Source organism: Symphodus melops (assembly GCF_947650265.1).
Source record: "Symphodus melops genome assembly, chromosome: 2".
In the NCBI taxonomy this organism is placed as follows: Eukaryota; Metazoa; Chordata; class Actinopteri; order Labriformes; family Labridae; genus Symphodus; species Symphodus melops.
This window is the reverse complement of record NC_136692.1, coordinates 24,781,851-24,809,206: the sequence shown is the minus strand read 5'-3', so window position 1 is coordinate 24,809,206 and position 27,356 is coordinate 24,781,851. Positions and strand designations below refer to the sequence as shown.

Below are 27,356 nucleotides of genomic sequence, written 5' to 3'. Positions count from 1 at the left end.
TGGTGGTTTAATAAAAAAGTAAATCATTAACAGACACGTCGTCGGTGACTCAATGAACTCACTCTAAACTCTGCTTCCTGTGTTTCATGTGAGAGGGTTTATTTTTGCTTTAGCAATAAAAAGAACCGTGAGTCAGCAAGTTTCTTCAAAATTATATGTGCCTGCTTTTTTATTGTTCCTTACTCCAGAGTGGGTCATATAAAGTGTGCAAACAGGTAACTTTTGAATGATGAAATAACACATTGCAAAAATGCTCGATATTTTATCTTGGTGTGCTATTTACCTTTATTTTGACAGGACAGCCTTGGACAAGCAGGAAATGTGGGAAGAGAGATTGAGAGATAGCAACAAGATCAGGAGTTGAACCTGCAGCTATGCATCCCAGACTGTAGCCTCTATACAGGAGGAGCCTGCTTCAATAACTGATCTAAACCAGCGCCCCATTACTGGGTTAAGTCTGAATAGACTCCAGAGCTGAGTTTTCATGAGTCATTTTTCAAAGGTTTATTCTGGGGCTTTGTATGCCTTTCTTTAGCGATAAGACAGTGGACAGAGTTATAAATCGTAGGAGAGAGAGAGAGTGGAGAAAGAAACGCAGAAAAGGAGTCAGAGGGAGGATTCGAACCCGGGCCGCCCACTTGTAGGACTTCAGCCTCTGTACAAGTGGTCCCATACTAAACAATATGAACTCTATGCTGTGCGGCTACAAAGACAAGCCAGTCAAGCAAAAGTAGGGTATAGGGAAAGGGTTAAGGCCACACACCGTCAGATTCTCATAACTCTGGCTTTCAGGGCAGCAGTCAGAACTCGTCTCAGAACTGAGACTTTAAAGTCAGACTTTTAGTTTATCATTCAAAGCGTACTTTGCTTATGTCAAATGCTGAGTCAGGAAAAAACTGCAGTAGCAGTATCACATACAGTACACTGGATGTACTGTATGTGTGGGACAAACCTTCAGATGTGTTTCAGTCCTAATGGAAGTCTGTCAACATGTTGAGGCGTTTATGTTTGAACGCTGAAGGATTTGTTCACAGCTTCAGATTCTTCTTTTAATTCTAGGGTTGGATGATTGCATGTCTCTATTATCAGGCTGCTCTAATACATCTTTAAAGACTCCTCTGCTTATCCAAAGTGATGCAAACAATTACTGAAAGAGCAAGAAAAAAAAAAGAGATGATATTCCTCACAGGGTCCTTCGGATCTTAGTGCTCCCAGAAAGCAGCTCTGCTTGTGGGACCTTGAATCACTGAAAGTAGTACGGGAGGCAGATACACAACAGAAGAACGAGACAATTATGAAAAACTATCTTTATTCTACATCTGTATGTATCAATGTACAGAGTGTTGGAGAATGTCTGGAAACAATCAAACAGAACCACTGTTCAGGAGAACGTGTATTCCAAATGCATCAAAACGAAAGAGAACGGAAAGGTGACGTTTTGGCACCTTAATCTGAATACACTGTGTGCATCACAGCCACTGACACAAATCCTCTTCAGATTCTTCAACCTGTTAGTCCAGGCTTCAGTTTGCTCAAAGAGCGAACAGACTTTTTTTTTTTTTGTTTTTTTTTTTTTTAAATGGTAGAGTATAAAAGTTAACAAAACAGTTACTTGGAAAGGAAATGGAAATGTCTATTTACAGTTCTGTAAACCAGGACCTTTTAAAAACATTAGCTTAGAAAAATAAAAATAAACCCATGGTGATAACAGGTGACTCATTTGTTACACAACATGCTCTTCACACTTCCCTTCATTGTTAAGAGTTTCTTTTTTTACAGGTTTGATGTCTAATATCCCTGTAAACTACGATGACAAATGTCAGGAAAAGAAAAAAACACTTTTACTAAACCATAAAATGCAAAAAAAAAAAAAGCTACCATAACCACTTCTGTAGAATAGATATGCTTGTTATTTTACAAGCACTTTTTTTCACATGCATACGCAAATGCAAAGAAAAAAGACAGTAGGCTAATTCCTATTACCAATGCAGCTGCCGTATGTAGCATATCCAGTTCCACTATGTGTAAGAAACTAAACAACAAAACGCAGAATACAAATAGTTCACTTGTAAAATTAGCACTAAAGAATAAATGATGACAAAATGCTGTTATACGTTTCTAAAAGTTTCACAAGGGTTTATCCAAAGGATGAGCGCAGAAAAGAGCGGTTCAACACATTCACCTTCTCAAACCACTTCAAACCAAACTCAGTAATAATGCATGAAAGTAGACGGTTTGATCCTTCCCTTTTGTGGCCTTAAATCAACAGGCCACTCCAACACTGACAGGAGAACAGGCTTAATATATTATATATAAAGGGGAGGGGGAGGGGCTTAACATACAGGACACACTAAATGTTTTTTAAAAAATAAAAAGGAGAAAGAAAGATTTCTTTAGAATGTGTACAATGTTGGTCAATCGCTGTCTTTTGTGATCAGCCCTGAAAGCAGCTTCAGAACATAGACGATTCTTCTTTTAAGTCACTACCAACGTTTTTGTTCTCGGCAGAGTTCGGTTTACAAATTAATTGGTTGGTTTAACCAAATTTAGGGTACTTTTTCCCCCACTTAGTTACAGAAGACAACAGGACAAAACATATTCTGCAGAGTTTCTGCTTTTTTTTATGATGTTTGGATCAAATTCCTCCGGTCAGGATTCATCCCTAAAACTCTTTCCCATGCACTTTATCCATCTTTTTTTTTTTTTTTTTGCATACAGCATTTTTAATGTCAAACATCAGTGTTTTCCCTCTTTCTTTATCTGTTTCAAATTGAATTTAAAAAAAATAAAACTTGGATGGAGATTGTTAAAAAAAAAAAAGAGTCAAACAACGTGCATCACTGTCCTGATGATGATGCAACTTTTTGGGAGCGATAAAACACTGAAGGTTGCATAAAGTCACCACTAGTTTGTTGCCGCTGTGCTCGGTGCGTCAGGGCCTAGAGATGGGTTTTTTTAATAACCTTTTGTTGTTATAAACACTAAATGTTATAATGGCGTTCTTTCAGGGGTTTGAAGCTTCTCATTCGTTGTCTTACAAAGTATTAAAGAAATGCAAAGTGAAGTGCTTAAACTCTGAGGGTTTGTTTTTTCCCATTCAGTTTTGAACTAGTGACAGAATCAACTGTATCATGAAAACGGTCGCTTCACAGTGTTCAAAGCCCATCAGAAGAATACTGTGCATGCGCAAGCCTCACTCGCTCTGTTTGGCACATGTCCTCATGAATATGATGCGGAATACAAAACACACACAAGACCCACACCGAGGAAATCAAGAAATCAAGCTAATCCCAGTTTGAAGCTGCAGAAATGAGCTTGACACTGTGCATTCTCTAAAGCCTCATTGCCTTGCATCCTGAGGCCACATTCAAGCTCACATTATCGTCTACTGTACATTTCCCTTATCAAAATAAAAGCCTTCTGACATGGTTGGATGCATCATTCAAGTTTCTTCTTCTTACATAACCAAGTGGAGAAAATACTGCATGCTGGCTGCTGCTGGCGTTAAACCGTTCCTCTGATTGCTCTGCACAGTTGCTTGGTAACAATCAGTCCAGCAGACACCCGTGTACAGCTCCACGCTCCCTCACATGAGTCTTGATACAAAGGATGCATCTGGTTATTCATCGGTTTAACGCCGGCTTGTGCTTCAGTGCTCCTGTGCTTCACTTTAGTACAATGGAGCCTTCGCTGACTGTTGGCTTGGATGCTGCAGTCTGAGTGAGTACACACACACACACCCCTACTTACGAGTAATCCTCTATAATAACAAGAAAACAACAAATCTAACGGAGCCGATGACAAACTAAATGTTGATCCCATGTTGCATATCAAAAAAGGTCTGTTTTTTTGTAACTGCAGAGCCTTTTCCTTTGACTCTACTGTGCATACTGTGTCAGCAGGGCTCGTCTGTTAGGATTTAAAAGAACGTTTACTGAATGTTTCTGATGGATCCCGGGAGGAAATATGACTACATCTATTCACCCCACCAGCGGATTCTCAGAAGTCAGCTGATGAAACACAAGATATGTGACATCTGTCTGCCTGACGGAGGAAATAATCCAGATATGAAAATGAATGAAGCGTGGAGAATTTAGCTTTAAGAGGAACAAGCATGCAAGCAGTCCTCTGACAGTCATATGATCTGTCTCACTGGTCCTTTTTACTTTCCTCAAACATCTGCAGTGTGTTTGTGTGTGTGTGTGTGTGTGCATAAAGTATGGACATTTATACAAACACACACACACAGACACACACTGGAGATGATGTTCCTCCTTGCCGCACTATAAGAGAGATAACTACGCGACTCTACTGGGAAGGCAGGAACAGGAGCGTGGCTTTCCTCTGTTAGTCAGTTTTAACACCTACTCCTCTTCTTCTTCTTCTTCTTCTTCCTCCTCCTCCTCCTCCTCTTCCTCCTCCTCTTCATCGTCGTCCTCATCGTGGCAGTGAGTGATCTCCTGTGGAGTCTGGGGGAACAGGTTGGGAGGTTTGATCTCGCTGAAGGAGCGGGTCAGCTGGTTGCGTTTGCACTCCAGATCTTTACAGTCGCTGCAGTGGGTGCGGTTACGTGTGGCCAGTGGTGACTCGATGTCCATGTCCACGTGGGTGTGCTCCACTGTCGACTCGTGGGGCATCTGGGGACATGGACGGACACAAAAAAAAAAAGAAGAGTAAATAGTTTTGTAACATTGGCAGCCTAAAGTAGTGTATGAGACTGACGTTCATCAAGCAAAGCAAAAGTGGCAGCGTGACGTGTTTCAAGGTCACTGAAGGGTGACTGAAGGAACGCTCATGAAGCCCCTTAACTCCAGGAGGGTTCCTTGCTCAGACTTTAGGTTGGATGTTGGTCTTGGTATTGAGCGGCTCAAGCCCCGATCAGGGCCGAGGAGCCGACCTCACCTTACCATTTTTACCATTTTGCACGACTTAAGGGAATGAGGGACATGTAATTTGACGTACTGATCCAAACATGTTGTGACGTCATAGGATGTTGATGTTGAGAGTTTTTACCACTAAAATGAATAAAGTGACTCACCAGCACGTGTGCGGCTCTGAAGAGGTAGCTGAAGGGGTAGTACAGCAGGTTGATGAAGGACGCGGCGTACAAGTCGGCGTAACGCATTACTTGAGAGGCGAACAAAGTCTGTCTGGAGCCGCTGCGGAAAAGACTTCCCATCATGCCATAGCACATGTCCATGTCATGGGTCACTTTCTAAAAAGGTAAAGGAGAAGGGATGAGGTGTGTAATTACTCTCTACTATCAGGAGTCTGACTTTCTCTACACACATGCCTAAAGCAATACACTGTACACCTGGGTATTGATTACTCATCAGCCGTCTGTGGACAGGCTTCTTGTTGTCATAGAAACTGAGGTGATAGATGCTGTACCTTGACCCTTCTCTGAATAGTGCTGATGTCCGGCCTCTCATTGCTGCTGCTGTCCAAATGTCTGTGGAAGAAGGAGAGAAAGACAGAGGGGGCGAGTGAGGCCAGGGGAGTGGTGGACTCTCATGTTCGTCTGAAAGGTAATGTGTCAAAGAGGTGGTGCAACAGCGAGTCGCGTCAGGCTATAAATAACATCAGTGAACACAGCTATCAGGCAGCCCTTTAGACTTTGACCCTGTTTGTCTTTCTCAAACACACGCTCAAACGCCATGCCGCCAGACACTGTCACTGGAGAGAGCAGAGAGCAGCAGAAGCGCTGCAAAGGAAGTGGATTATGGCGAAGGGAGTGGGGAAATGAAGGTCATAACTTACTTGTAGAGTTCTGCGAGGAAAATGTCCAGACCCTGCAGCTCCTCGAATAACGCTGAAAGACAAGAGCAGAAGATGAGTCTCTGAACCCTTCGTGTCTCATGGCCTAGATTAGTAAATATTAAAAATAATAATTTTGTATATTCATGATAAAATGATCTTCATTAATGGCAACTTATTAATTCGTACATATCGTTCTGAAACTAGCAGGTCTGGGTTTAGACTGCTTTCTAATGACAGTAGAACAGCAATATGAGGGGAAAATCCTCTGAATGTATGCCCTCCCTGTGGGACACCAATATCTGAAGAACCGATCAGATCATGTAGGAGTTCAGCCATCCAAACAACTTCCCTCTTCCCTCAGCCATCAGGTCTGTGAACAGTGCGTCATGTTTGAATGCTTGTCTGTCTGCTGACTTACAGCTCTTGTCGGTCCACACATGCAGCTCCTGGGCCAGCTCAGGTATGACCAAGAACGTCCTCCAGCCCTGACGTTTCTTAGACTTCAGGATGTCTCCAAAGATGTGGTCCCCGATGTACACTATGTCCTTCCCCTTGGCCCCCAGCAGGTCACACACGATGTCTGAGGAACCTACATGAGAAAGATAAGACTTGAAAACAGGTTCTGAGGTGGTGCTGGTTAAGCTCAGCCAGTCAAGCAGGCGCCTCAATTTCAGAGGCTGCAGTCCAAAATGTATCAACCACAGGTACAAATAATTACACATAATGTTACTGTTTAGTAATATATTGTTTAGTTTACGCCTTAGTTGTGTCTATATGGACTGTATCAAACATGCACGGAGTCTCAGTGATGTCACCAAATTGTTTCTGAGACTGATTTTTGAAGCCAATCGAAGGCGATCGTTATGTTTGAAATGATGTCTCAAACTAACGTCAGGCCAACCAATGAGGTGAAGAGGCGGAGCTTAGGAGGGCCTCCTGCTACAATGTGACTGTCTCTATTTCCGCTGTAAAATGGGCATTTTAAAATGTGTGTGAGACTTCTGGAGATACTTGAGCCAGCCTCTGTGGACACTGGAGGAACTACAGGTCTGTGTACTTTTACACTGGCTTCCCCTTAAAACACTATTTATAGTGCCTTTTGGTTGTATCTGTGTATGTGTAAACTGTCTGTTTGTGTATCTCTTGTTTTGGATTTTCCTGAAAGTGCACAATAAAAATTAAACTAAAGAGATGTTAGAGGTGGATGGAGCCTTACCTCCAGAGTAGACGATACCATGCTGCAGAGGTCCTGTGTAGGTTCCTATCTTCAAACGTCCTGTTGTCTGATACAAAATAAAGGATTGTTGAGGGGATGAGATTTGAAGTTGCTACCTAAGCCATGTGTTAAAATGCTTCATTGATAGAATTACAACATTTTGAAAACGTTAAACTAACATTACTTTACAAATAGTTACAAGCTCTGTCATTGGTCCACCTGCATGCATCATTACTGTAAATATGATTTATGCAAGGACACGGTTAACCAATCACAAACAGCTACACTTTCTCTGATGGATGAAGGTTGATGTCACAGGCAATTACTTTTTTTAAGACACACCCCTTTTTATTTAAATACGATCCAGCTGAAGATACCTGCTGCATGCTAACAATGTCTATTTATTAAAAGTTCATTAAAAAGGGGTGTAACGCTTCAGCTGCAATGTGTAAACAAATCTATAAAGCTTTATTAGAAGTATGTTATAAATGATTAATCATTCCAGACTGTTTAAGTCAAGAGAAAAAAAAGTCTTAAAATGCTAAAGATGGTACTCTTTTGGTTATATTCTTGAACTTGTGTACTTGTAAGCATGCATCATATCAGCAGTTTAAAAAGTCGCCGTGCTACTGAGCTGCAGCATGTTACAGTCGTCTGCGTTCACACAAAGCAGCTGAAAGTCACGTCTCCTCTGACCCGCGGTGTGTTCTGAGTCTGCTCACCGTGTCGACCTGTCTGAGCACCGTCCCCTCTCCGAAGAACAGCGGCTTTCTGGCGTCCACCAGGATCAGATCAAAGTAGGATTTCCAGGGTCGGTGTGCAGTCCCAGGCTGTAGTAGTAGCAAACACACACACACAGAAAATCAATCAATAGAGCAAACTGACAGTTTGTCTTTTAACTTTGACTTTTTCAACAACTTTCGAAGAAAAGACAGAAAATAAATGTAAAGTTTACCTTTGGGCCATGAGGGAAGTCAAACAGGTAGGTCATGATTTTCTGTAGGAACAGAACATGCAGAGAGTACACAGTCATTAGAGTGCAGTCATGTTTAGAGTAATACATACATGTTGGTGCTGCAAACAGACAGCCATCATTCTTGATGTAATTTCTAAATGCCAGTTTGACAGTTTTCTCTTGGGAATTGCGGCCTGTGCGGTATGTGCATGTCTGTACTCACTTCAGTGTATTTGTAGTCGCTGTTGGTTGCCAAGAAAACCTTGGCAACTTCATTCATTCGGCTGAGGAGAAGAGGCAGCTTCCCCTGGTGGGAACAGAGATGAAGAAAGGAGAGAAAAAGACTGAAGCTGTCAGCATTTTAACAAACTCTCTCTTCACAGAGCAAAGCAAGAATGTGGGACACTGTGAAAGTTGTGTGTGTGTGTGTGCATCCTTAATGAATACAAACTACTTACATCTCTCACTACATACTTCTCCAGGTTCTCCACAGTCTTCTCCTTTAAAGTACCCTGCATTGAAAGAAAAGAGGAATGAGTCTCAACACTAGAAATGTGGACTGTGAAGAATGGTGATCTGCTTTAAACATCATCTTCAGGACAACAATTTAAATATCAATGTTCCTTCCAGTTCAGTAACACACATTTTAATTGGTGGCTTTTTCAGGATGTGGAAGATGAGACAGCTGTGATAGCAAAATCATAATAAATATGTTTAGCTCTTTGAAAAAGGATAGAACACATTTAAATGTTTGCAAAAAAAAAAAAAGAAATGTGCCGTACAAAGTTACAGAAAAGCAGAACATCTTGTATCTATACATACAGTAGGCTTGTGCTCAAACATATCATGTGCTCCCTGCCAACACGTGTATCGATGCAGATTTTACAGTATCAATACAGCAGCAAAGCTGAGAAGGCCGTATAGAAAGACTCATTTTCCATTATGCAGTTCCCATTCAAGCCAATATGGGGCAGTATAAGCAAAACTACATGACGCACGGCACGTTACAAATCAAAAAAAGCATGGATAAGAAACTCTGTGAGCTAAACTTAAATTAAATTAAATTTAAATTAAATGTTTATTTTACAAACACCAGGCAGTCTGGAGTTGGACATGAGTCGTCCAAGATTCACAAAAACGAGGTAAAACAGCAGCAACACGATCAATGTCCCTGAACATTTGACAAGAAGTCAGCAGCTAGGATCGCTACACAGCGTCAATGTGTGCCAGCACAGAGCGACACTTTCACTGTCACTCGACTCGTACACTCAGAAGATGACAGAAGGTCTTCTCTGCTGTATCTTGTAAAGACTTGAACGTGTTTGATAAAGAAGACAGCTGCTCAGTGACTCACGCTGCTTCAGTAGTTTACACATGTAAATTAAAAAGAGATTTAAGTGAAACCATAATGTTACACATTATACAAAAACAAAGAGACAACGGGGGGAATATTTTAACAAAAATGAAAGAATATTGTATTTGCATATATTATTATCATTTTGGTCTACTTTTAGGATCTCTAAGGGCGTAACTTTAAGAGATAGGATCCTTTAATCTATTATTATCTTATTGTTATCTCAACGAAAAAGAACAGCTGTTAAAGGTCATTCTTTGTATGAGGTGGTCATGATCCAAAACTAACACGCATCGTGATACGTATCGTGAGGTTGTGGGGAATGGCCAGGCCTAACATACAGAAATCATTCATTGTTATTGTCCTTCCCTGTTTCCTCTAACATATTGTACTTTGTTGTATTCTCACAAACACTTTGCCAACGCATGACGACCGAACATCGAGGAACGTTTTCTGCACCACAGATGTTTCTAGTTGCTTTCTTACTGCGGAGCCGTTCTGAGTATCTTGGATACTAATAACCCCAGAGGGTGACTATTTATGGCTTGGATGACTCTCTGACCCTCAGTCTATTGCCACCATCTGGTTAGCTTTCCGCTTGACAAGTTGATGTTGGCTGGATTTCAAAATGTGATCCAGAGATTCATTCCCCCAGTAGATGAATCCTGATGTGCCCCTCAATACACCACAAGGTATTGAGTTTGTTGATGCATTTCTGCAAAAGGATGAACTCTATTAAGATACCATGAACGTTTTTTTTATATTGATGCAAGCTATGTGATCAGACAGTCTTAAAAAAGGGGATCTGCTGATGTATCACTTTGTAGTCATGGTAACAAGGACTCAGCAGTCACACATGGAGCGGAAAGTGAAAGGAGTGAAATCAGAGTTGTGTTAGTCACCGGCATCCACGAGGCCTAAAAATCCCGACTGTCTAAAGTGTCTGACCTTGAAGTGGACCCAGTCGACGGCGTCGCGGATGTCCTGGAACATGCTTTTATAGGACATGAAGAGGTCGCCGTTTTTGAAGCCACTTTCACAGCTGCAGGAGAGGAGCAGAGACAAACACGTACAGAGCCGTCGGACAGGACAGATCTTTACAGAAGGTTTTTAAAAACGTGACATTTGTTTTTTGTTTGCTTTTAAATGGGATAGCCTTCCCTTGTTGGAGGGGTCCCCAGCCAAACAGGAAAGCATTCGCCCCCTAAAAGACCAACAACCAGGTTTCAGAGGACAAAGGACATGCAGCCATTCCAGATTACATCCTCAACAATTTTACAGGCCATTGTTTCCTCTTATTGTAACATTTGAAGGAGGATCTTAATGTTACAGAACGATTTCATTCTCTGTCAATAATTAGTGGGAACATCTTTAATTGCTAAATAATTCTGGTAAGAATTCATGCATCTCTGCAATTAGTGGAGAGATTAATAAATCCTTCTGTTATTGAATAAGGGTTGATTGATTGAATTCCCGTGTGATTTGGATTTGAAAACAATAAGCTTCGATTAGCATTGAGACACCTGGACCCTCCCATGCTGTAGGGCTTCCTTTTAACCCAGTTTGGCTTGCAACTGTCTTTGTGTCACCATGCGGTGCCCAGAAACTTGTTGCATGACAACGAGTGAAACCAACAGTTCCTCACCTTGTGTATCTATCACAGTTGGAGAAAAAGTCCACCAGGCAGGCAAAGAGGTAGGTCTCTGTGAGGGAAACAGGAGGAGGTGTTCTTTAATAAAGTCACTCGACTGTGATGGTTTCTGTATGACCTTCCGAAAAAAGCTAATGTTCGGCTTCTAATCAGGGTTTTCTTTTCTTGCTCACTACATGTCTTTAACCAGAGGCATGGTATTATCCTCAGTGTTCAGAGACCTCACCTGGCAGGTTGAAGAGTGTGTTAAGGATATAAAAGCGCTCTGTGTCATCTCTCTGGATGAACTTGTTCGGGTACCGTTCACGTATCTCAGGGCTGAGGGAAGAGAGCAAACAAAAATCAATCTGCGTCAGGACAAAACAAACAAATAGAAGTTAAAGCATAAAGTGCATGTTTCATTAATCATGCAGGGGATTGGTGAAAACTCTTACCCTCGAAGGAAGTTGAACCCATGGACACACACCAGGATGTTGCCATAGGCGTCAACCTTCAACAGGTTTCCATACATAGTATCAAAGACAAGGCCCCTGAAAGTAGGAGGGAACAAACGATCACTGCCCACATGTTGTTTGATCACAGAGACTGACAGGACAAACTCAGAGGTCTTAGAAGTCTAATAGTCCCACTCACAGTAAGTATGTGTGTGTGTGTGTGTGTGTGTGTGTGTGTGTGTGTGTGTGTGTGTGTGTGTGTGTGTGTGTGTGTGTGTGTGTGTGTGTGTGTGTGTGTGTTGCTCTCACCTGGTGGGAAAGGATGGGTCGTAGACGAAGCTGAGCAGCTCTTGGGGGTAACCGATGGAAACCAGCCGCTCCACAGTGAGCTCAAAACCAAGTGACTCGTATTCTGGTGACTTGTACACTGGAGATAAAAACAAACAAACAAACATGTACCGAATGTTTACTAAGAACCATAACACAGAGAGTGCCATGGTGCATTTTAAAGTTTTATTGATTATTAGTAGCCTCAGGTTCGTGTGTCAACATTTGGTTAATAGTGAATAGTGAATGGACTTTTCTGGTCTCGGGAGTACTCCTAGTGCTTTCACGCCGCAGGTCACGCGTCCACATTCACACACTGATGGCAGAGGCTGATCTGAAGTGAACATCAGAAGTAGCTAAACCCAGTCATACGCCACAGACGCAGCGACTTCTTCTCCAAGAACACATCAGACACGTGGCTGCAGGAGCTGGGGACCGAACCCCCCCCGATACACTACCAACTGAGCCACATCGGCACATTGGGTCTTTGTGTGTAATATAACAAAGAGTACAGTCGAGACACTTTTTCTTAGGAACTGGCACTTTACAAACAAAGAATGACTGATTGATATCAGTCTACAACAATAATCACATGTTACATTTTTAAGAAAAGCAGTCCAGAGGATAAAATATCAAAGACAATTGTTGTTCATTCTAAAGAAATGTTTTTGGTTGGTTGAAGTACGACTTATCTCTAGGCTTATATATTCCAGAACATGTGAAGGGACAGTTTTTTTTAAACTTACTTTTTTTTCTTTAAACAGTTAAATCCATTGTTACCATGGAAATATGGAAACTGGCAGCGAGCTTTAGTAGCTCATAAAGTGAAATCAGAATGAGTTCAGTCATGACCAGCTTCAAACTCCTCACTGCTCTAATCATTGTTAAAAAAAAAAAAAAAACACCATTAAGCTGACCTCGGACTGCTGAATGGCAGTTGACGCACGCCCTCATGTACTGAGGCTGAAGTCCTGATCACAGCGACCATGGGTTCGAATCCGACCTCTGCCTTTACTGCATGTCTTCTCCTCTCTACACTTCCTGTCTCCTTCAGCCGCTCTATCCAATGAAAGGCCCACAGAGAATACGCTGGCCTACTGGTACTTAATAATGTATGTATTATTATATACAGCTGTGACAAAATCAAACCATGGCACCAGGACAAACTGCATGTGTTTGGGTGTCGTCCAGCTGGTTAAAAAAGATTCCACAGAGACACATAATCACAGAGCTGAGGTGAACAGGTAGAGGCTTACATGTAACATAAACACTCTTGCTTGTGTACAGTTATGGAACAGGAGCGCTGAGGGAAGTTGTGATTACAGAGCAAACATGAGAGGGGACTTACAGGAAGGGGAGCCCGCCAGTGTTACGCAATGTGTCCATGTGACTTCACTGAGGTTACTGCATCCATTTGATCGTCTGTTGGGCTACCTCACCGTTTTGATCACTACAATATACACTGCCCTCTTCTCTCCTCTCCCTGCCGTCAACAAGGGCCTCGATGTTCCACACGTAAATCCAAAACGAAACAGGATCAGGCGTCAGAATGAAAATTCACTCGGCTCTTGACGGTGGCTCTGAGCACCCTCTGCCCTGTCACCACCAGATATTTACCCCCGGGCCGAAGCTAAAGCAAGCAGGGGAGGGCTCTGAAAATAAAAACTCAGATTGATGCCGGACTAAGAAGAGGCTGGCAGAGGATTAAAATGCTATGTGACACTGGGAAAAGAATATGTCAGAAGTTATAAATACAAAACAGAGAATGCACTTGTGTTGTTGGCTGCTTTCTACACTCTCTGTGGAGGGGTTCAAGGCCCCGGGGGGGGGGGGGGGGGGGGAAAGAAATATTGGCTGATGATGTTTGGATAGAGGACAGTTAGCGGGGGAACAGCACCGAAGGACAAACAGGAAAACATCTGCGTCCAATTCTGCAAAATGTGGGCGCGTGAGTCTAATGCTGGCTTACACACGGGAGCATAATGAGTGTGCACCGAGCTCCACCAAAACGGGTTCAGAAATAGCTTGCTTCTTTTTTTTTGACACCCCTATTCTGTAAGCAAGAGCCTGTTCCTGCATGAACATCACGTAACCTTCAATGGCTCCCTGCCGCTGTGGTCTCCAGGCAATCTGACGGTTCGGGCTGCCTGCCCAGAGCAGCAGTGTACAGCACATAAATTGCCTTTTTCTCCTCCTTCTTGCACGCCCCCCCCCCCCCCTCCTGCTCCTTTTCCCTCATTTGTCAACCTCTGTCGCCTCAGCTGTCATCACTCTCTTTTTCTTTACTTCAGCGGGCGGCTACTTTCACGTGTTGACCTTGGGACGGTGGCGTGTTACCACCCACACAGCCTAAAATAAAACCACCATGTCGTGCCTCAGTGGAGAAACGGACCGTAATGAACTGAAAAGACACACAGGTAGGTCTACTAGTAAAGGACAAACCTTAACTCCAACATAATCCTTCAAGTTTGAAGACATCATTCACATCAGCCCAAAGCTTAACAAAAGTCAAACGTTTCAGTTTTAAGGCCCCGCCCACTTCTGACCAACAAAACCTCGTAACATCAAACCATCTGAATTGAAACTACAGGTATGCAAAGTTGACTGTGTTACTAAACCAGCGAGGCATCCGCGACAAACACAGATTGTTGAAAACTCGTGTTAGCTGACCGGAAGTTGTTGCTTTTCACGTCGTCCTTGACTGGTTTGCAGTTCTGCCTCATTGGGGCGCTCGCTCCATCGGCTGTAAGGCCCTTCTCGTATTTCTCACACTGTCGGTATGTATGTCGGACACGTACACACAGAAACACACATGTAACCGTTCACTCAGATGAGAGGAGAAACGTGGACTTCCCGTAAAGGATCTGTAACTTGGGGTTCATGAGTGTGTCTCCTGGGTCACCTCGGGCCTACATGAAACATACCCCTCTTCATACAAGATAAACAAGCAGCACTCTTCTACAAGTAGGCCACTAAATCAAAATCACTTAAAGTCAAGTTTCCAACACAAGGACTGTATCTGAACCATGTCAGATAGCAGCCTACATTCAAGTCTCTGTAACAACTAATACGCTCATGTAGGTCTTTGTCACAGATTCATGACACGATCATACGTGTGGTGGGAAAATGAGGAAACTCACCCACAGCCTCAGGGCCTCCACATTCCAGCCAAAAAAAAAAGTCTGCTGGAAAACTAGGACACAACTGTGAGTTTCTCTCTATGCAATCTGGGCCTGTATGTGTGTTTGAGCAACGTTTTCCTTTGGTGTCCTTATCATGTGTTCCCCAACGGAGCACAAAGAACACATGAGGCAATGTGGTCACGCGTTAGTCTGGTTCAGTTCACAAAGTCGGACCGAACATTTCACAACGTACGCGCCCGACCTGATTCTGTAGAAAGGAAACACTTCCAACACTGAGACAGAAGTGATTGGCCGAACTTCATGTCAAATAATGAAACTGAATTTGAAACGGATGCAGACAAACTTCTTTTAACAAGTGGGCACAGAGGTGATGAAAGGCTGTGTAAGTTGTGAAATGTTGAAAAATAAATAAATCATCTGATGAAACAGCTCATATTTCATGAGATTAACCCACAACAGGTTAGTGACATGGATGTGTATTAAAAGAGCATCCATGAGAGGCTTTCTGAAGTAAGAATGGGGTCGAGCTCTGGAGCATGTCATTGTCTGTGGAGCCTCAGGACAGCCTGCTTTCAAATCAATCACTTTAACCATCGTCTGTGTATGCAGGTCATCCTGCAACTCATACTCTACCGTGCAAAGAGGAAAATATTAACCAAATCCCAGAATGCCCCGCCTCCTCTGCGAGTCTGGGCTCATCGCAAATGGACTGAGGCGAGTGGAAAACGGTCCTGTCCCCTCGGCCTCTGGGCGACAGACCAGAGCACCCATCCGGCTTGTTAATGGTGCGGGGGCTCCCATCATGAATCACAACCATGTCAGTGTTCAGCGTGACATATTCTGCTCAATGCAACATTATTTTAGTGATAAACATTAAAATCTAAAATGAGTGACAGCTTGTTTCTTACTGAGCTCATTTCAAGATGTCTTTAAACACTATGAAGTATAATCTTTAAACATGGACCTTCAGGAGGTAAGAGCGCATAGGTGGAGGTGTTTGAACCCAGAAGGCACCACTCACATACCTGTGTGACCCAGGAGGGGTGTGTGTGTGTGTGTGTGTGTGTGTGTGTGTGTGTGTGTGTGTGTGTGTGTGTGTGTGTGTGTGTGTGTAGGTGTGTGTGTGTAGGTGTGTGTGTGTAGGTGTGTGTGTGTGTGTGGGACTTAAATCTACCCAGTAGTATCGCTGTCTCTTCTCTATCAGAAGGGCAAAGGCAGCCTGGCTTCCACTGGATTAGCACAGAATCCAGTGAGGGTTGTGTGGCGGCGTACTAAAAGTGTTTTAACACAATGAAGAAAATAAACACTTTACTTTTCTGATTCCCTGTGATGTTCTTGCCGTAGCCTCTCCCTATACTCAAACACTTTCAGTTTTTCTTTCTCCCGTCTGGTTAGCACGGGACAGAACGAGTTTGAGAAGATGCCGTCACATTATTTTGATGCAGTCAGATGAAGTTAAAGCGTGTTATCAGCTTCCTTCAGAGCCAACATGCACAATTTACTTTGTGTTCACTTATTTCACTTCATATTGTTATTTCAGCATTGATCGATGTTATTGCACATCTCAACAGAGTAACTACTGTATGTGGCCGCATTAAATATGTGTTTAACTTCTATATTCTCAATCATAGTGTTGTCACTCCTCACATAAGTACGAAGGGAAACTATTTCTGAAAAGTACCTGAAGCTCTTTGATTTTGGGTTTGAGCCTGTTCCAAACCCTGCAGTGAGCCTGGGTGCTGCGCTTCACCAGCAGCCTTTCCGTCACAACAACACCAGACATGATGATGAACTCTGCCTGTGGTCCGAGAGATACTTGATAGCCATGCTTCTAGCAAACATTACCACTTGGTTATGAGCTCCCATAAAGAGAGTCATGTCAACAGCTGAGCGTCTGTGAAATCCGCTGAACTCCAGAACAGGGCTGGAGGGATGCAGGTACAGAGCCAGACAGGGACTACGAGTGATCCCCGTCCTTAAGGGAGCCATCACTGATGAACTCGACAAACAAAGCTGACCTGTTTCCAGAGTCAAGGTGGGTGTATTTATAGAGACGGGGAGACCAAAAACTGCAGCTGAGTCACAGTGAATGTTGTATAAAAAAACAAGTGAGTGGATATTTTAGGCCAGTAGAACCTCCACACAGTCGGCTTTGTTGGGAGCTTCACTTTAAATTGAGAGATCAAAATGTGTGGTGTGCTAAATATGTCACTAGCTTTGACCTAAATAATACTTTGTGGACAACAAGCTGCAGTTCGGGGGGTGAAAATAGAGAGTTCTGCAGATGATGAAATCTACAAAAAACACAGAATGAGGATGAAGAGTCAATAACGAGCGATTCACTAATAATACTGGCTCAGTGGTCGAGAAGGCCGGGGGTTCGAGCCCCAAACTAACACGTCAAAGTTTCCTGGATGAGACTTAACCCCAAGTTGCTCCCGCCGCTGACAAAGCGTCTATGCATTCGATTATTTAACACTGATGGACACTTCACATAGCAGCCGCTGCCATCAGTGTGTGAATGTGTAGCTGTGAGCTGCGGTGTGAAAGTAGGAAAAATACGAACATACAGTACGTCTGAGAAATCCACTTTTTTTTCCCCAAACTGTCGGTGAAATGCTTTTAATGAATTCAGAATTAAAAATGTTTTATTGATGAAATCTAAGCATCATCCATCTAAACTTCTCCTCTCTGCTCTTCGCACATTTACAAGCACCAGGAGGAGTTTTTAGGGAGCGTTAAATCAAATGAATGTGTGTTCATCTTACCTGCTAGGGTGTAATCCATATCGAAGCCAAAGCACTTAATCTTCTCCATGGCCAAGCTTCTGTTGACAAACACTCTATAGAGGAAACAAGAAGAGGTACAGGTTTCAGTTTCAACGATAACATGAGCAGCGTCGTGTGTTCCTTTACGGCTGCGTCAACCACTGATGACAACAAACTCAGACTTAACCATCATCAAGACCAACAAGTGAAATTGGCCCAAGGAAGACAATGTGCTAATCGTCGATGTATCCAAGTATCATTTACATGACGTCTGTGTACGCCAGCTTACAGTGGCACTTCACGCTTGTTTGTTTGTTTTTTTTCCATTAAAGTGACTCAGACAAACAACTTTTATCAAAATAAAATTCAAACACGGACATATTGTTCAAAAACCTTTCTACAGTTTGCTTTACGTTACAAGACCGTGAATTATAGTCACATAAAATAACCAGAAATGATATATTACAGTCATTGTTTTAGTCTCCATTAAAGACCCTGCCGTGGTAACAAATCCAGTTTTCTATGGACTGAATGTCTCGGCTTGTTGACCTTAACTGTACAGTAGTCGTGTATTCAGGAGTTACGAGCTTAGGAAAAGTGACATTTAAACATATTACAGCTAAGATCATGACATGACCTGAAGATACTGGAACACAAACAGTTAAACGCTGAATGTTACAAACAATAATTTAACGTTTTACATTCAAATAAAAACATAATCACTTTCTAAATAACACTTTCATATTCAATTCATTCTAATTAAAATGTCATGGTTACACAATAGCGTCACATTGGACTGGAGGTATTAACCACAAACGTATTAAGTTCTTATGAAGTAAAACAACCAGATTAGCCTCATGGCTGGTGAAACCACAGGAAGTGAAACTAAACTCCAACGCTGCGCTAACCCCGAGGACGTATTTCTGGAGGCAAATCTTCCAGGAACAGGTCGACTGTGCTGACTCATGAATCAGTCAGTAGTCGGGGTCCAAGGTGCCCACAGTGATAGATAGTGTTGACACCGCCTGGCTGACAGCTTCCACAGAGCAGACACACACACTGCTAGCTTAACTGTAACTACTGACACAGACCTACAGAGCTAATCTCCAACATCAGAGACTGAACTCCATATGTAGCCGTGTTCACGGACATGTGTATCATGCTTGAAGTAAGGTGTAAATAAACCAAAGTGAAATCCAAAATGTCACAGTGGAACAAAAACGGAACATCAGTCTAGATTAGCAAAATAATGTGATCCACAAACTCAGAGCCAGCAGACAGTCTTATCATTAATCTGTGACCTCGACATCCTCTCTAATGTTTTAATCGGTTGGGAATTACCTGGCAGCAGTTCCATAGTGAACAAGTTCCCATTTAGATCTCAGTCCAACGCACGACGGGCGATGCATTCTGTACAAAATTAAACCTCAGTTTGACTCTGATCAGCTCGGGCAGCACAGGGCAGCTGGGGCCCACAAACAATGCCCCCACCTCTCTCTCTCTTTGCTTTCTTGCCATTCAGACATTTTCTGACTTGTTGCAAAAATGATTGTGGCTATTCCGCGTCATTCTCTGTTATTGTGTGCCATCAGTCACGGTTGTTGTTGTGCAACATGATGTTTGCGGGCCCTCAAAGACATCCAGAACAATCACAAGTCGGGTAGAATCAAGCAAGCCCCGACAGCCCTGACAGCCCCGCCCCCCCCGGACTGAGATTTGGTTCCATGTAAACACTTACAGGATGGTTAATCGAGCAGACTGGTATCATTTTAGATGCACATGGACAGATCTTATTAAGGCGCTAATGTTCTACACTGTCAGCTGTAGATTCTTTTAATAGTATTCATTTAATATAAAGAACCTTGATATTACAAGGGGAAGGTTCGAGGCACGTTAGAGTCAAATGTTTAAGGGAAAATTCTTGGATTGATTTAGTCCATACAACAGAAATCTCACAAGTAGATTGAAATGAATAATTCAATAATTGGTGTTCAATATTAAGGCAAGCAAGAATGAGCAATCAATAGGGCGTAAACAAGAATCTGATTCTGTCAGTTGAGTCACATGATCAAAGAAAAACAAGTTCAGAAAGTCGGACTTAACCCCATAAAGTTGGATTTTCTAAACAGTACTTAAATGCTAAAGTTGGCCCAACACTATCATGAGCATGTGAAGTGTTCAGTCGCGGTTAAAGATGTTGAGTGGGTTATAATATCCAAATAATCATGACCTGATTCTGTTTCCACACAGACTTGCCATCATAACAAAGGTACCACTTCATTGTCAGTGAGGCTGGGTGAAGCTTAGCCTTTCCCAGCACAGGATTAGAATTTAAGTCTTCTGTGTGCCGTTTTCATTTCCCATGTGATTCATTACCTAACCTCTGTGGGAGGTGCAGTAAAAGTCCTCTACAGATGATTAAGAATATCTTCTAATCAGCTGTATTGACAACTGATTGGTGGAGTGACTCCTTTACTTGAGTCAGACTCAACTGTGCTCCTTCTGACAGCGACGCTAATGCTTCAAATAGCTCACATAGGACTCACCACACCTAAAGGACAATCCCAGCTGTGCCGCAATCTGCCAGATTTGTTCCACTGCTCACTAATCTCCTGAAGACAGTGATTCCACTCCCTGTGACAGAAAGTTTATCTGTCCTGTCCAGAGTCCTCAGCCCTCTGCTATGTGATACGCCGCTCACTATCAGGCTGCATTGCTTAAGACCCCCTCTTACTTTGAAGGAAAGGTCCATTGTCACAAAAGGTCACCTTCAATTGTGTCCTACATTGAAAAATTGCTGCAGCCGTGATAAACTTAAAAAAGTAATAATAAAAAAACACTTCTGCCACAAGCATCTTTGTGACCTTTGCTTAGACGCTTGTTGGTGCGTGTCTGTCTGGAGGGGATGTATAGCGGACATCATGGACTGGATGACTTATGTCAGCACTTTACACACAGCTAACAGATGAGACACAGCTTCATAAACCCTGTGAACATTGCACATTACATAAGGGTGTAAAAGAACAGCAGTTCCCAGTGGAAACACATGTCCAAGGCTTAGTTAAACATTTAACAGTAATGCACTTTTATTGCTCAGACATGTAATAAGTCCCGACTAACATCAGCCTGACTACAATATGTTTCCAGTTAGTAAGAAACAGAGACGTGGGTGGGTAGCTTTGGTAAAACCTTTGTGCCCATAAAGATTTGATCGATACCAAAAAAAAGACAATTAGAGGGTGTCGGTTTGGCTTCTAATCTGATTACAATCTTTGGCTTCAGCATTTATTCCAAGGACCTCTTACAGCCTGGTGACATTTTACAGTGAAGCAGACAGGAATGTTTCAGAACAGCCTGAAAACCTCCCCCAAGACGCAGACAAATAGATGTTAAATCTGAGGCAGCAGATCAGAAACCATCGAGACAAGTCACGGTTCTGCATCACCTCATGGCATGAAGTTTGAGATGTAAGGAAATAAATAAACTGACGAAATGTGTCCAACAATAAGGTGTTCATGACAGATGAACTTTGATGCAATACTAGTAAAAATTAAAGAATATTAAACCCGTTTCATTAGACACGGTGTCCAAGGCACCCAAACGGACATTTCCTGTTTGTTTTTTTGTATTTATAAAAGCCTCCAGAAAACCCCAGCACGCCGTCTTGAAAGAACAAAAATACATTGTCATACTTTGGTCCTGAAAATGTCGAAGATTTATTTCAATTTTCACCATTTTTGACAGGGTCCCTGTGTTTGTAAGAGATACGATCACAACTTTTTGTGTCTTTAAAAAATAACGCACGGAAGATAAACATTTTCCAACTTGACAATGTGAATGGACCACCAGTGCTCTCCCACTCACTTTGGAGTATGAGGGAAAACCATTGACGATTTACACCTAACGGACGAGTTCAGGGGAGGAAATGTAGGACGATTCCAAGGACCCATGACTGACGGGCTCTAAAAAATTATATTAGAAAAGTAGCATCCAGCCTCAGTATTGCTTAACAATGGAATCATTGTGATCTCTAGAGTCATATGATATCAATGTTGTCGAGCTAGCATGAAAGCTGAGCCTGCTCCGCTGCTACTGCCTTAAAAACGGTGTCTTTAATGCCAAGTGAGACACACCATCCGGTGTTCAAAGAAGACAAGTGAACCAAGAACGAACTGAGAAGAACTGCTGTCCACTCATTTTAAAGTCATGGTGAAAATCTGTGCCTGACTCTCATTCTCATTATTTATATGTTAATCAGTAATAACAGTAGGATTTTTGACTCAACCAATAAAATCACTTTTACACAGTTAAATATTTCCTTTAGAACATTAATTAAGTTAAACAGTATAACAATGCTGCTTAAAATGGTTAAAAATGTCTGAAAGAGCATTTATTTTAAACTCATGTTAGTTTGTATTTCATCAACTTTAAACTGGAAACTCGGCTATAGAAACGTGCTACATGAAAAGAGTGTTGAGAGAGCGTCCAGGTGATGATGTGTCGAATGTCTGGAGAAATAACTTCACTGTCAGGGTGTAACACTTGGGATCAAGGCGTGGCTTGAGGGACATTTTGCAGGAGTTGGTTGGGCCCGATGTTTTGTCTGATAGGGCCCGGAGGACCTGACAGGACCCTCATCAAGATATATCACTGAGAGTCATTACTGCTGAAATGAACATAAGTCTGGTTTCCACCAAGCGGTCCGGGTCAGTTCGGTACCCTTTTATTACCACACCGTTTACTAAGGTCTGAAAATGCAAGCAAGACCAAAGTTTACCATACCAAACTGTACTGAACCAAACCGGACTGCTTGGTGGAAACGGGCTATAAGAAGTGACACAGTGAAAAGTGTTGCTGAAATCAAAAGTTCAGCAGCAAAAAAAAAATCTGCTCTTAATGGAACTAAAACTAAGCAACGAGTCTGATTATTGATTTGATGCCTTGTGTCATCTGAGTGAAACTCAACAGTTCATGCCTCTGTTCCACAGTCAAAAGCATGTCGGGGCAAAGGTCCTACAAAGATAACTCATTCCTTGATACAGCTGCAGTTTCACTTTAAATACTGCCACATTGAATTAAACACACTGATGGAAATACGATGTGACACATGTTTCATATTGACTACTAAGTTCTACATAGAGAGGGGGGAAGTGAGTCGAAGTGCTCAGTGTTTGGTTGGATTAATGATTAGTGACCTGAGCTCACTGAGCTAACAAAGGCTGTTCACTCTGCAGCCTTATGGCTCCTTTGGTTCATTTGATTCTTTACTAAAATTCTGTTCAGAGGAAGAAAACAAATGAACAGATTGAGCAGGATGAAAAATACTGCGAGTCAAATTTAGTTCTTAAATCTGGTGCAAAGAGGGCGCTGGTCACACAGTGGTTAATGCATACACCTCATGTTTAGATGTAAATAATACAGTTTTTACACGTCTGCATTTGTTGCATTACAAAAAAATGGCAATAAAAGTTTCTTGTTGCAACCATTTTTGCATGCAAAGTCTTTGTTTGTGGTAAGATCAGAGTTAAAGTCTTGGTTGTGGTATCATAGAAATGTACGTTTCAGTCACGACCGAGGGAGGAATTCTTTTGTCTGACGGCTCAGTTGACATCATTAAATGCTCAAGGAGTCCCATCTGGAAGAGGTTTACTTACACACGTCGTACCTCCACATGTTTCTCTTACCTGTGGTGCGCTTCTCTTCTATATTTTTTCATAGTCAGGCCGTCCATGTTGGCAGGCAAATCTGCATAGTTCTGCAGTCTGTCACTCCATGAAGTCGTCATGTTTAAAACCGCTTTAAAATCTGAGGAGAAGAAGAAGTGAAAAAAAAAGCACATAATGAGGTCGAGCTTGAAAATGTAGAATTAAAGAAGTCAATGCTCTGCTTACAAAACACTCAGACCTCAAATCGGTCTTGGTCTCAAGATCGGCCCCGAGAGCACTTTTGAAAGGTCTCAACTCGGAATTGAAAGCATGATTCCTCAGTGTTGTCTCGGTCTCAGACTGGGTGGACACCGGATTTGAAATCAAGACCGGTTAAGACCACCACCGGAGCGCAATATTTCCATAATCACTGTAAGGCAGTATGTGATGTAATTCAACAAACCAATGACTTGTGAAATAAAGGGTGACAGCTAAGGTTACGTGCAGCTTTTGTTGTAATGAGCGTCGAGCCCTTCTTCTCTCAGGACTGAAGAAAAATGCCCCTTTCTAAAACTTCTAATAACTTAAATTCATGAGTAATCTTGATGTTTATCCCCCCTTACAGTTGCAACCTTCCCAGTGTTTCAGTCTAAACGACACGCCCGCTGCAGATACTGGAAGATGACTTTTCAGTGATATTCATGGTCTTGCCTGAATCCCTGAATGTCTCGGTCTTGTCTTTGTCTCGTAGCACTCTGGTCTCGGTTAATGTGGTCTTGGCTACAACACTAGTGTGAAGGATAGATGTAATTGTCTTTAACCTAAGACCTAAGGCTTTACTACCAGCAGGACCAGCCTTGTATGTGTTCAAACTGCTTTTTGCATGCTTGTGCAGAGATGTTAAGGAGATGCGAACTCTTTAATAACTACAGTTGAAACTTTATCGATGAGGGCTTACCTGCCGTGCTAACAGATAAAGGACGATGGGTGAGGTTAAAGGGATACTTCACCCATTTGCATGAAGCTTTGTATCATTAGAAACATGGTAGTAGTGTGGTCATGTATCCAACCCTCATTTTGCCCCGAGACGAGAAAAATGTGTTTTTCTTTGCTTGAAAGTTTTCTTCTTGTGATGCAATATGACGCTTTTTGCATCACATGAAGAAAACTTCATGTAAATGGGTGAAGTATCCCTTTAAGGCAGGGCAGGACAAACATATAAAACAGGTCAGATCGGTGGCGTCGCTGTATTCAATTATGAAAACAAAAAAAATTGTTGAGAGCCGACCTAGTTTGCCTAATGGAGCTTGTTATGTTTTAACAGCTCAGCAAAAAGTCCTCCAATCATCATGACAAAGTCGAAGTTGGACAACAACGCCCAAAAAAAGGCAAGACACAGAACAACAATCTAATAACATCCATGAAACTTTTTACATGGGCTGTCATAGTAGGCTGTTCTACACCTAATTTTTGGTAGACAAACACACGGACAAGCTCAGACAGGAGAAGAAAATGCCTAATGAGTCTCAGCCTTTAAGCTGAGCTTTAAGTTTGCCCTTTTCTGTGGAATGGACAGGTCTGTTTTGGTTTTTTTTCCTCCTGCTGACACTGGAGAGGCTGGACTGCAGGAAGGAAACACAGGAGGTCAGCTTTCTCCTTGTTCTTCTGCCACCGCATGCAAATGAGACTGAAACGAGGGGAAGACGAGAACTGTCATCAGGGCCACTAACACTGCAGCAGACTATCAAAACAAAGGCAGCAATGTTGACTGAACAGCTTGACGGGAGATGATGACACAAAAGCTTCGACGTGTTTGTTTTTCACATCGTCCACTGTCCAATCAAAAGGTGAACGCTGCTGTTTGTGGTGATTGGCTCCGAATAAAAACCTGTTTTCAGCTCTAATCTGGAGCATGTTCTCAGCCTTTATTTGTGACACCATCCTGCATAATGTAACGGGTCCAGCGGGGTCTGAGGGGAGCTCTTGTTTGAGCAAAGCAGCAAGTAAACATACAAAACTGCCCTGCACCCAGCAAGAGAAACAAGGCTTAACACAACTTGTTACAGGCTTTGTTTCTTCAGTCCTGAGAGAAGAAGGGCTCGACGCTCATTACAACAAAAGCTGCACGTAACCTTAGCTGTCACCCTTTATTTCACAAGTCATTGGTTTGTTGAATTACATCACATACTGCCTTACTTTTCCTCGGAGCCAAATATGTAAACAGAGATTACCTCAAGCTAATGATGAAGTGTATTTACAGGCTGACAACAAGAAGCGTCGTTTGAAGGATTCACGTTGAATTCAACATCTTGGTGTTCAGCTAGCTGCACTAACACAGCCTCCTTTTATCTGACACAAGTAAGAGGGGAACAGAAGAAGAAGTGCTCTGGGCGAGGCTAACGCCTTAGCTGGCTTTGATACGAAAACAAAAGCCTCCAAAGTACGAAGGCAGATTTCTCTGCTCGTATCTCTGACAGTCATTACTGTACTCACCTCTCTGTTCCTGAATCAAACTACTGCACTGTCAGTGAGTCTGAGCATGCGCCCTTGAGCCGTGTGAGAGTCAGAGAAGTCGATAGTGTGATTTCCTACAGAAAGCAGCAGTCAACGCTGTGGTGTCTTCGCCGTACACAGCCGAGCATCAGATGAGTGTTCCTGCTCCGCTCGCTCTTTCGCTATCTCTCCCTTTCTGCTGCCAGCTGTTGTTATGAGACGATGGGGGCGGAGCTTAATCCTGTCTATCAAGAGGAGGCGGGACTAACCGTCGTCGTGGCACAGACACGTGACGCCACATCCCCGCATCAGAGCGAAACCTGAGATAATCCGCATCTAATTATTTTAGAGCAAAGATTCATTTGCCCTCTGTGAACCTTAGTGCTGCGCAGACCCTCGCAGTGATCTACTCATGTTGAAATACAATTAATGTGCTGAAACCAATCTAAGAAAATTTACCAAAAGCACTGAATGAATCATTTCAAATACCGATTAACTTGCAAAGTCTGTTATTTATGTATAATTCCAGTGTTTTTTAATCACTGAAACTGTGGGTAAAAACGAATGAATATAGTTTCCATTGTATGGCCTTTTTTGCAAATATAAGAGAGTAGGAATCTTGCGTTATTTATGTACAATTCCAGTGTATTTTTAATCACTTAAAACTGTATAGTATTTTTTTGTTTGTTTGTTTTTCCTCATCTAAAACTGATATTGCATTGTTATAACAAGGAAATTGTAATTATCTGCCAGATATTAAAAGTTCAAGGTATTCTGAAAGAGATCGGCAAAAGCTCATAGTTAAAGGATAAGAAAAAAGGTTTGGGTGGACATTTTGAGGCTTAGCTGTAAAAGGGTAAAAAAGAAGACAGGTGTAAATAGAAAAATGAAAGGTTCCCAAACAATATAAGTTTGCAAACTAAATGTGTATATTGGGCCCAGATAGGCAACGTCACTATCTTTTACTGTTATATAATACTGTTATGTTCTTTGTTTTTTGCACCTATAGACTTTACATAGATACATTCTCTGTATATAAAAAGACATGGCATTAAATCTGATTCTGATTCTGCCCCTGTGACTTCTTTGCATTAGATTTTTACCAGTCTTTGCTTTTTCTGAAAATCTTTGAGCATCAGTTGAACTCACAATGACTCGTTGCTGGTGACAAGGTCAAAGATACTATCTCTAATGTGATTAAGCTGCAAGCCATTGTTTTTATGACACAGAAACCATGTTATCTGTGCATTAGCGACGATTGAAGGACTCAAAGGAAAGTAGTATAAAACTGAAAGACTTCAAATTGAATCTGCACTTTGTAAAAAACCTTAAAGTAATTGAGTAAAAGAAATTGAAAAATGTTCCTACTGTACACATCTGTCTGTTAAACAGAAAAGAAACGAAAATTAATGAAAGCCAACACAGGATTAAGAGTTGTGTTTGATAACAACTTTACATCCAATACAAAGTGATTTTTCATTTTCTCTCTCATTGTTCCAACATTAGGAGGATTATGAGAATTTAAAGAGCGGAACAGATTAAAACAGAAAATGTATGCGTTCTTATACAACAGGGCACAAAATGACCTAGGCTGGATTTTTTTTGTAACT

At 42.1% G+C, this 27,356-nt stretch overlaps 1 protein-coding gene across 1 annotated transcript; it reads right to left on the bottom strand.

Annotated features, from left to right (window-relative positions):
• Positions 1–1,292: 1,292 nt before the first annotated feature.
• Positions 1,293–25,986, bottom strand: nt5c2b (5'-nucleotidase, cytosolic IIb). Its single transcript, XM_079336938.1, has 18 exons — positions 25,747–25,986; positions 23,293–23,413; positions 17,609–17,682; positions 11,680–11,797; positions 11,371–11,466; positions 11,163–11,254; positions 10,931–10,988; positions 10,234–10,327; positions 8,390–8,443; positions 8,155–8,238; positions 7,932–7,973; positions 7,699–7,806; positions 6,977–7,043; positions 6,179–6,349; positions 5,761–5,812; positions 5,392–5,452; positions 5,039–5,215; positions 1,293–4,637 (listed from the first exon to the last, which is right to left on the bottom strand). The coding sequence occupies exons 2-18, from the start codon at positions 23,391–23,393 to the stop codon at positions 4,365–4,367; spliced, it is 1,722 nt and encodes a 573-aa protein (XP_079193064.1). The 5' UTR covers positions 23,394–23,413; positions 25,747–25,986; the 3' UTR covers positions 1,293–4,364.
• Between the last annotated feature and the right edge of the window lie 1,370 nt (positions 25,987–27,356).

What these genes read in the sequence shown, in the direction of transcription:
- nt5c2b (XM_079336938.1), bottom strand. Translation starts at nt 23,393, where the DNA reads ATGACGACTTCATGGAGTGACAGACTGCAGAACTATGCAGATTTGCCT. An exon ending in GACCCATCCTTTCCCACCAG is followed by an intron (nt 11,467 to 11,679) that starts GTGAGAGCAACA and finishes TCCTACTTTCAG; the next exon opens with GGGCCTTGTCTTTGATACTA. An exon ending in GGGTTCAACTTCCTTCGAGG is followed by an intron (nt 11,255 to 11,370) that starts GTAAGAGTTTTC and finishes CTCTTCCCTCAG; the next exon opens with CCCTGAGATACGTGAACGGT.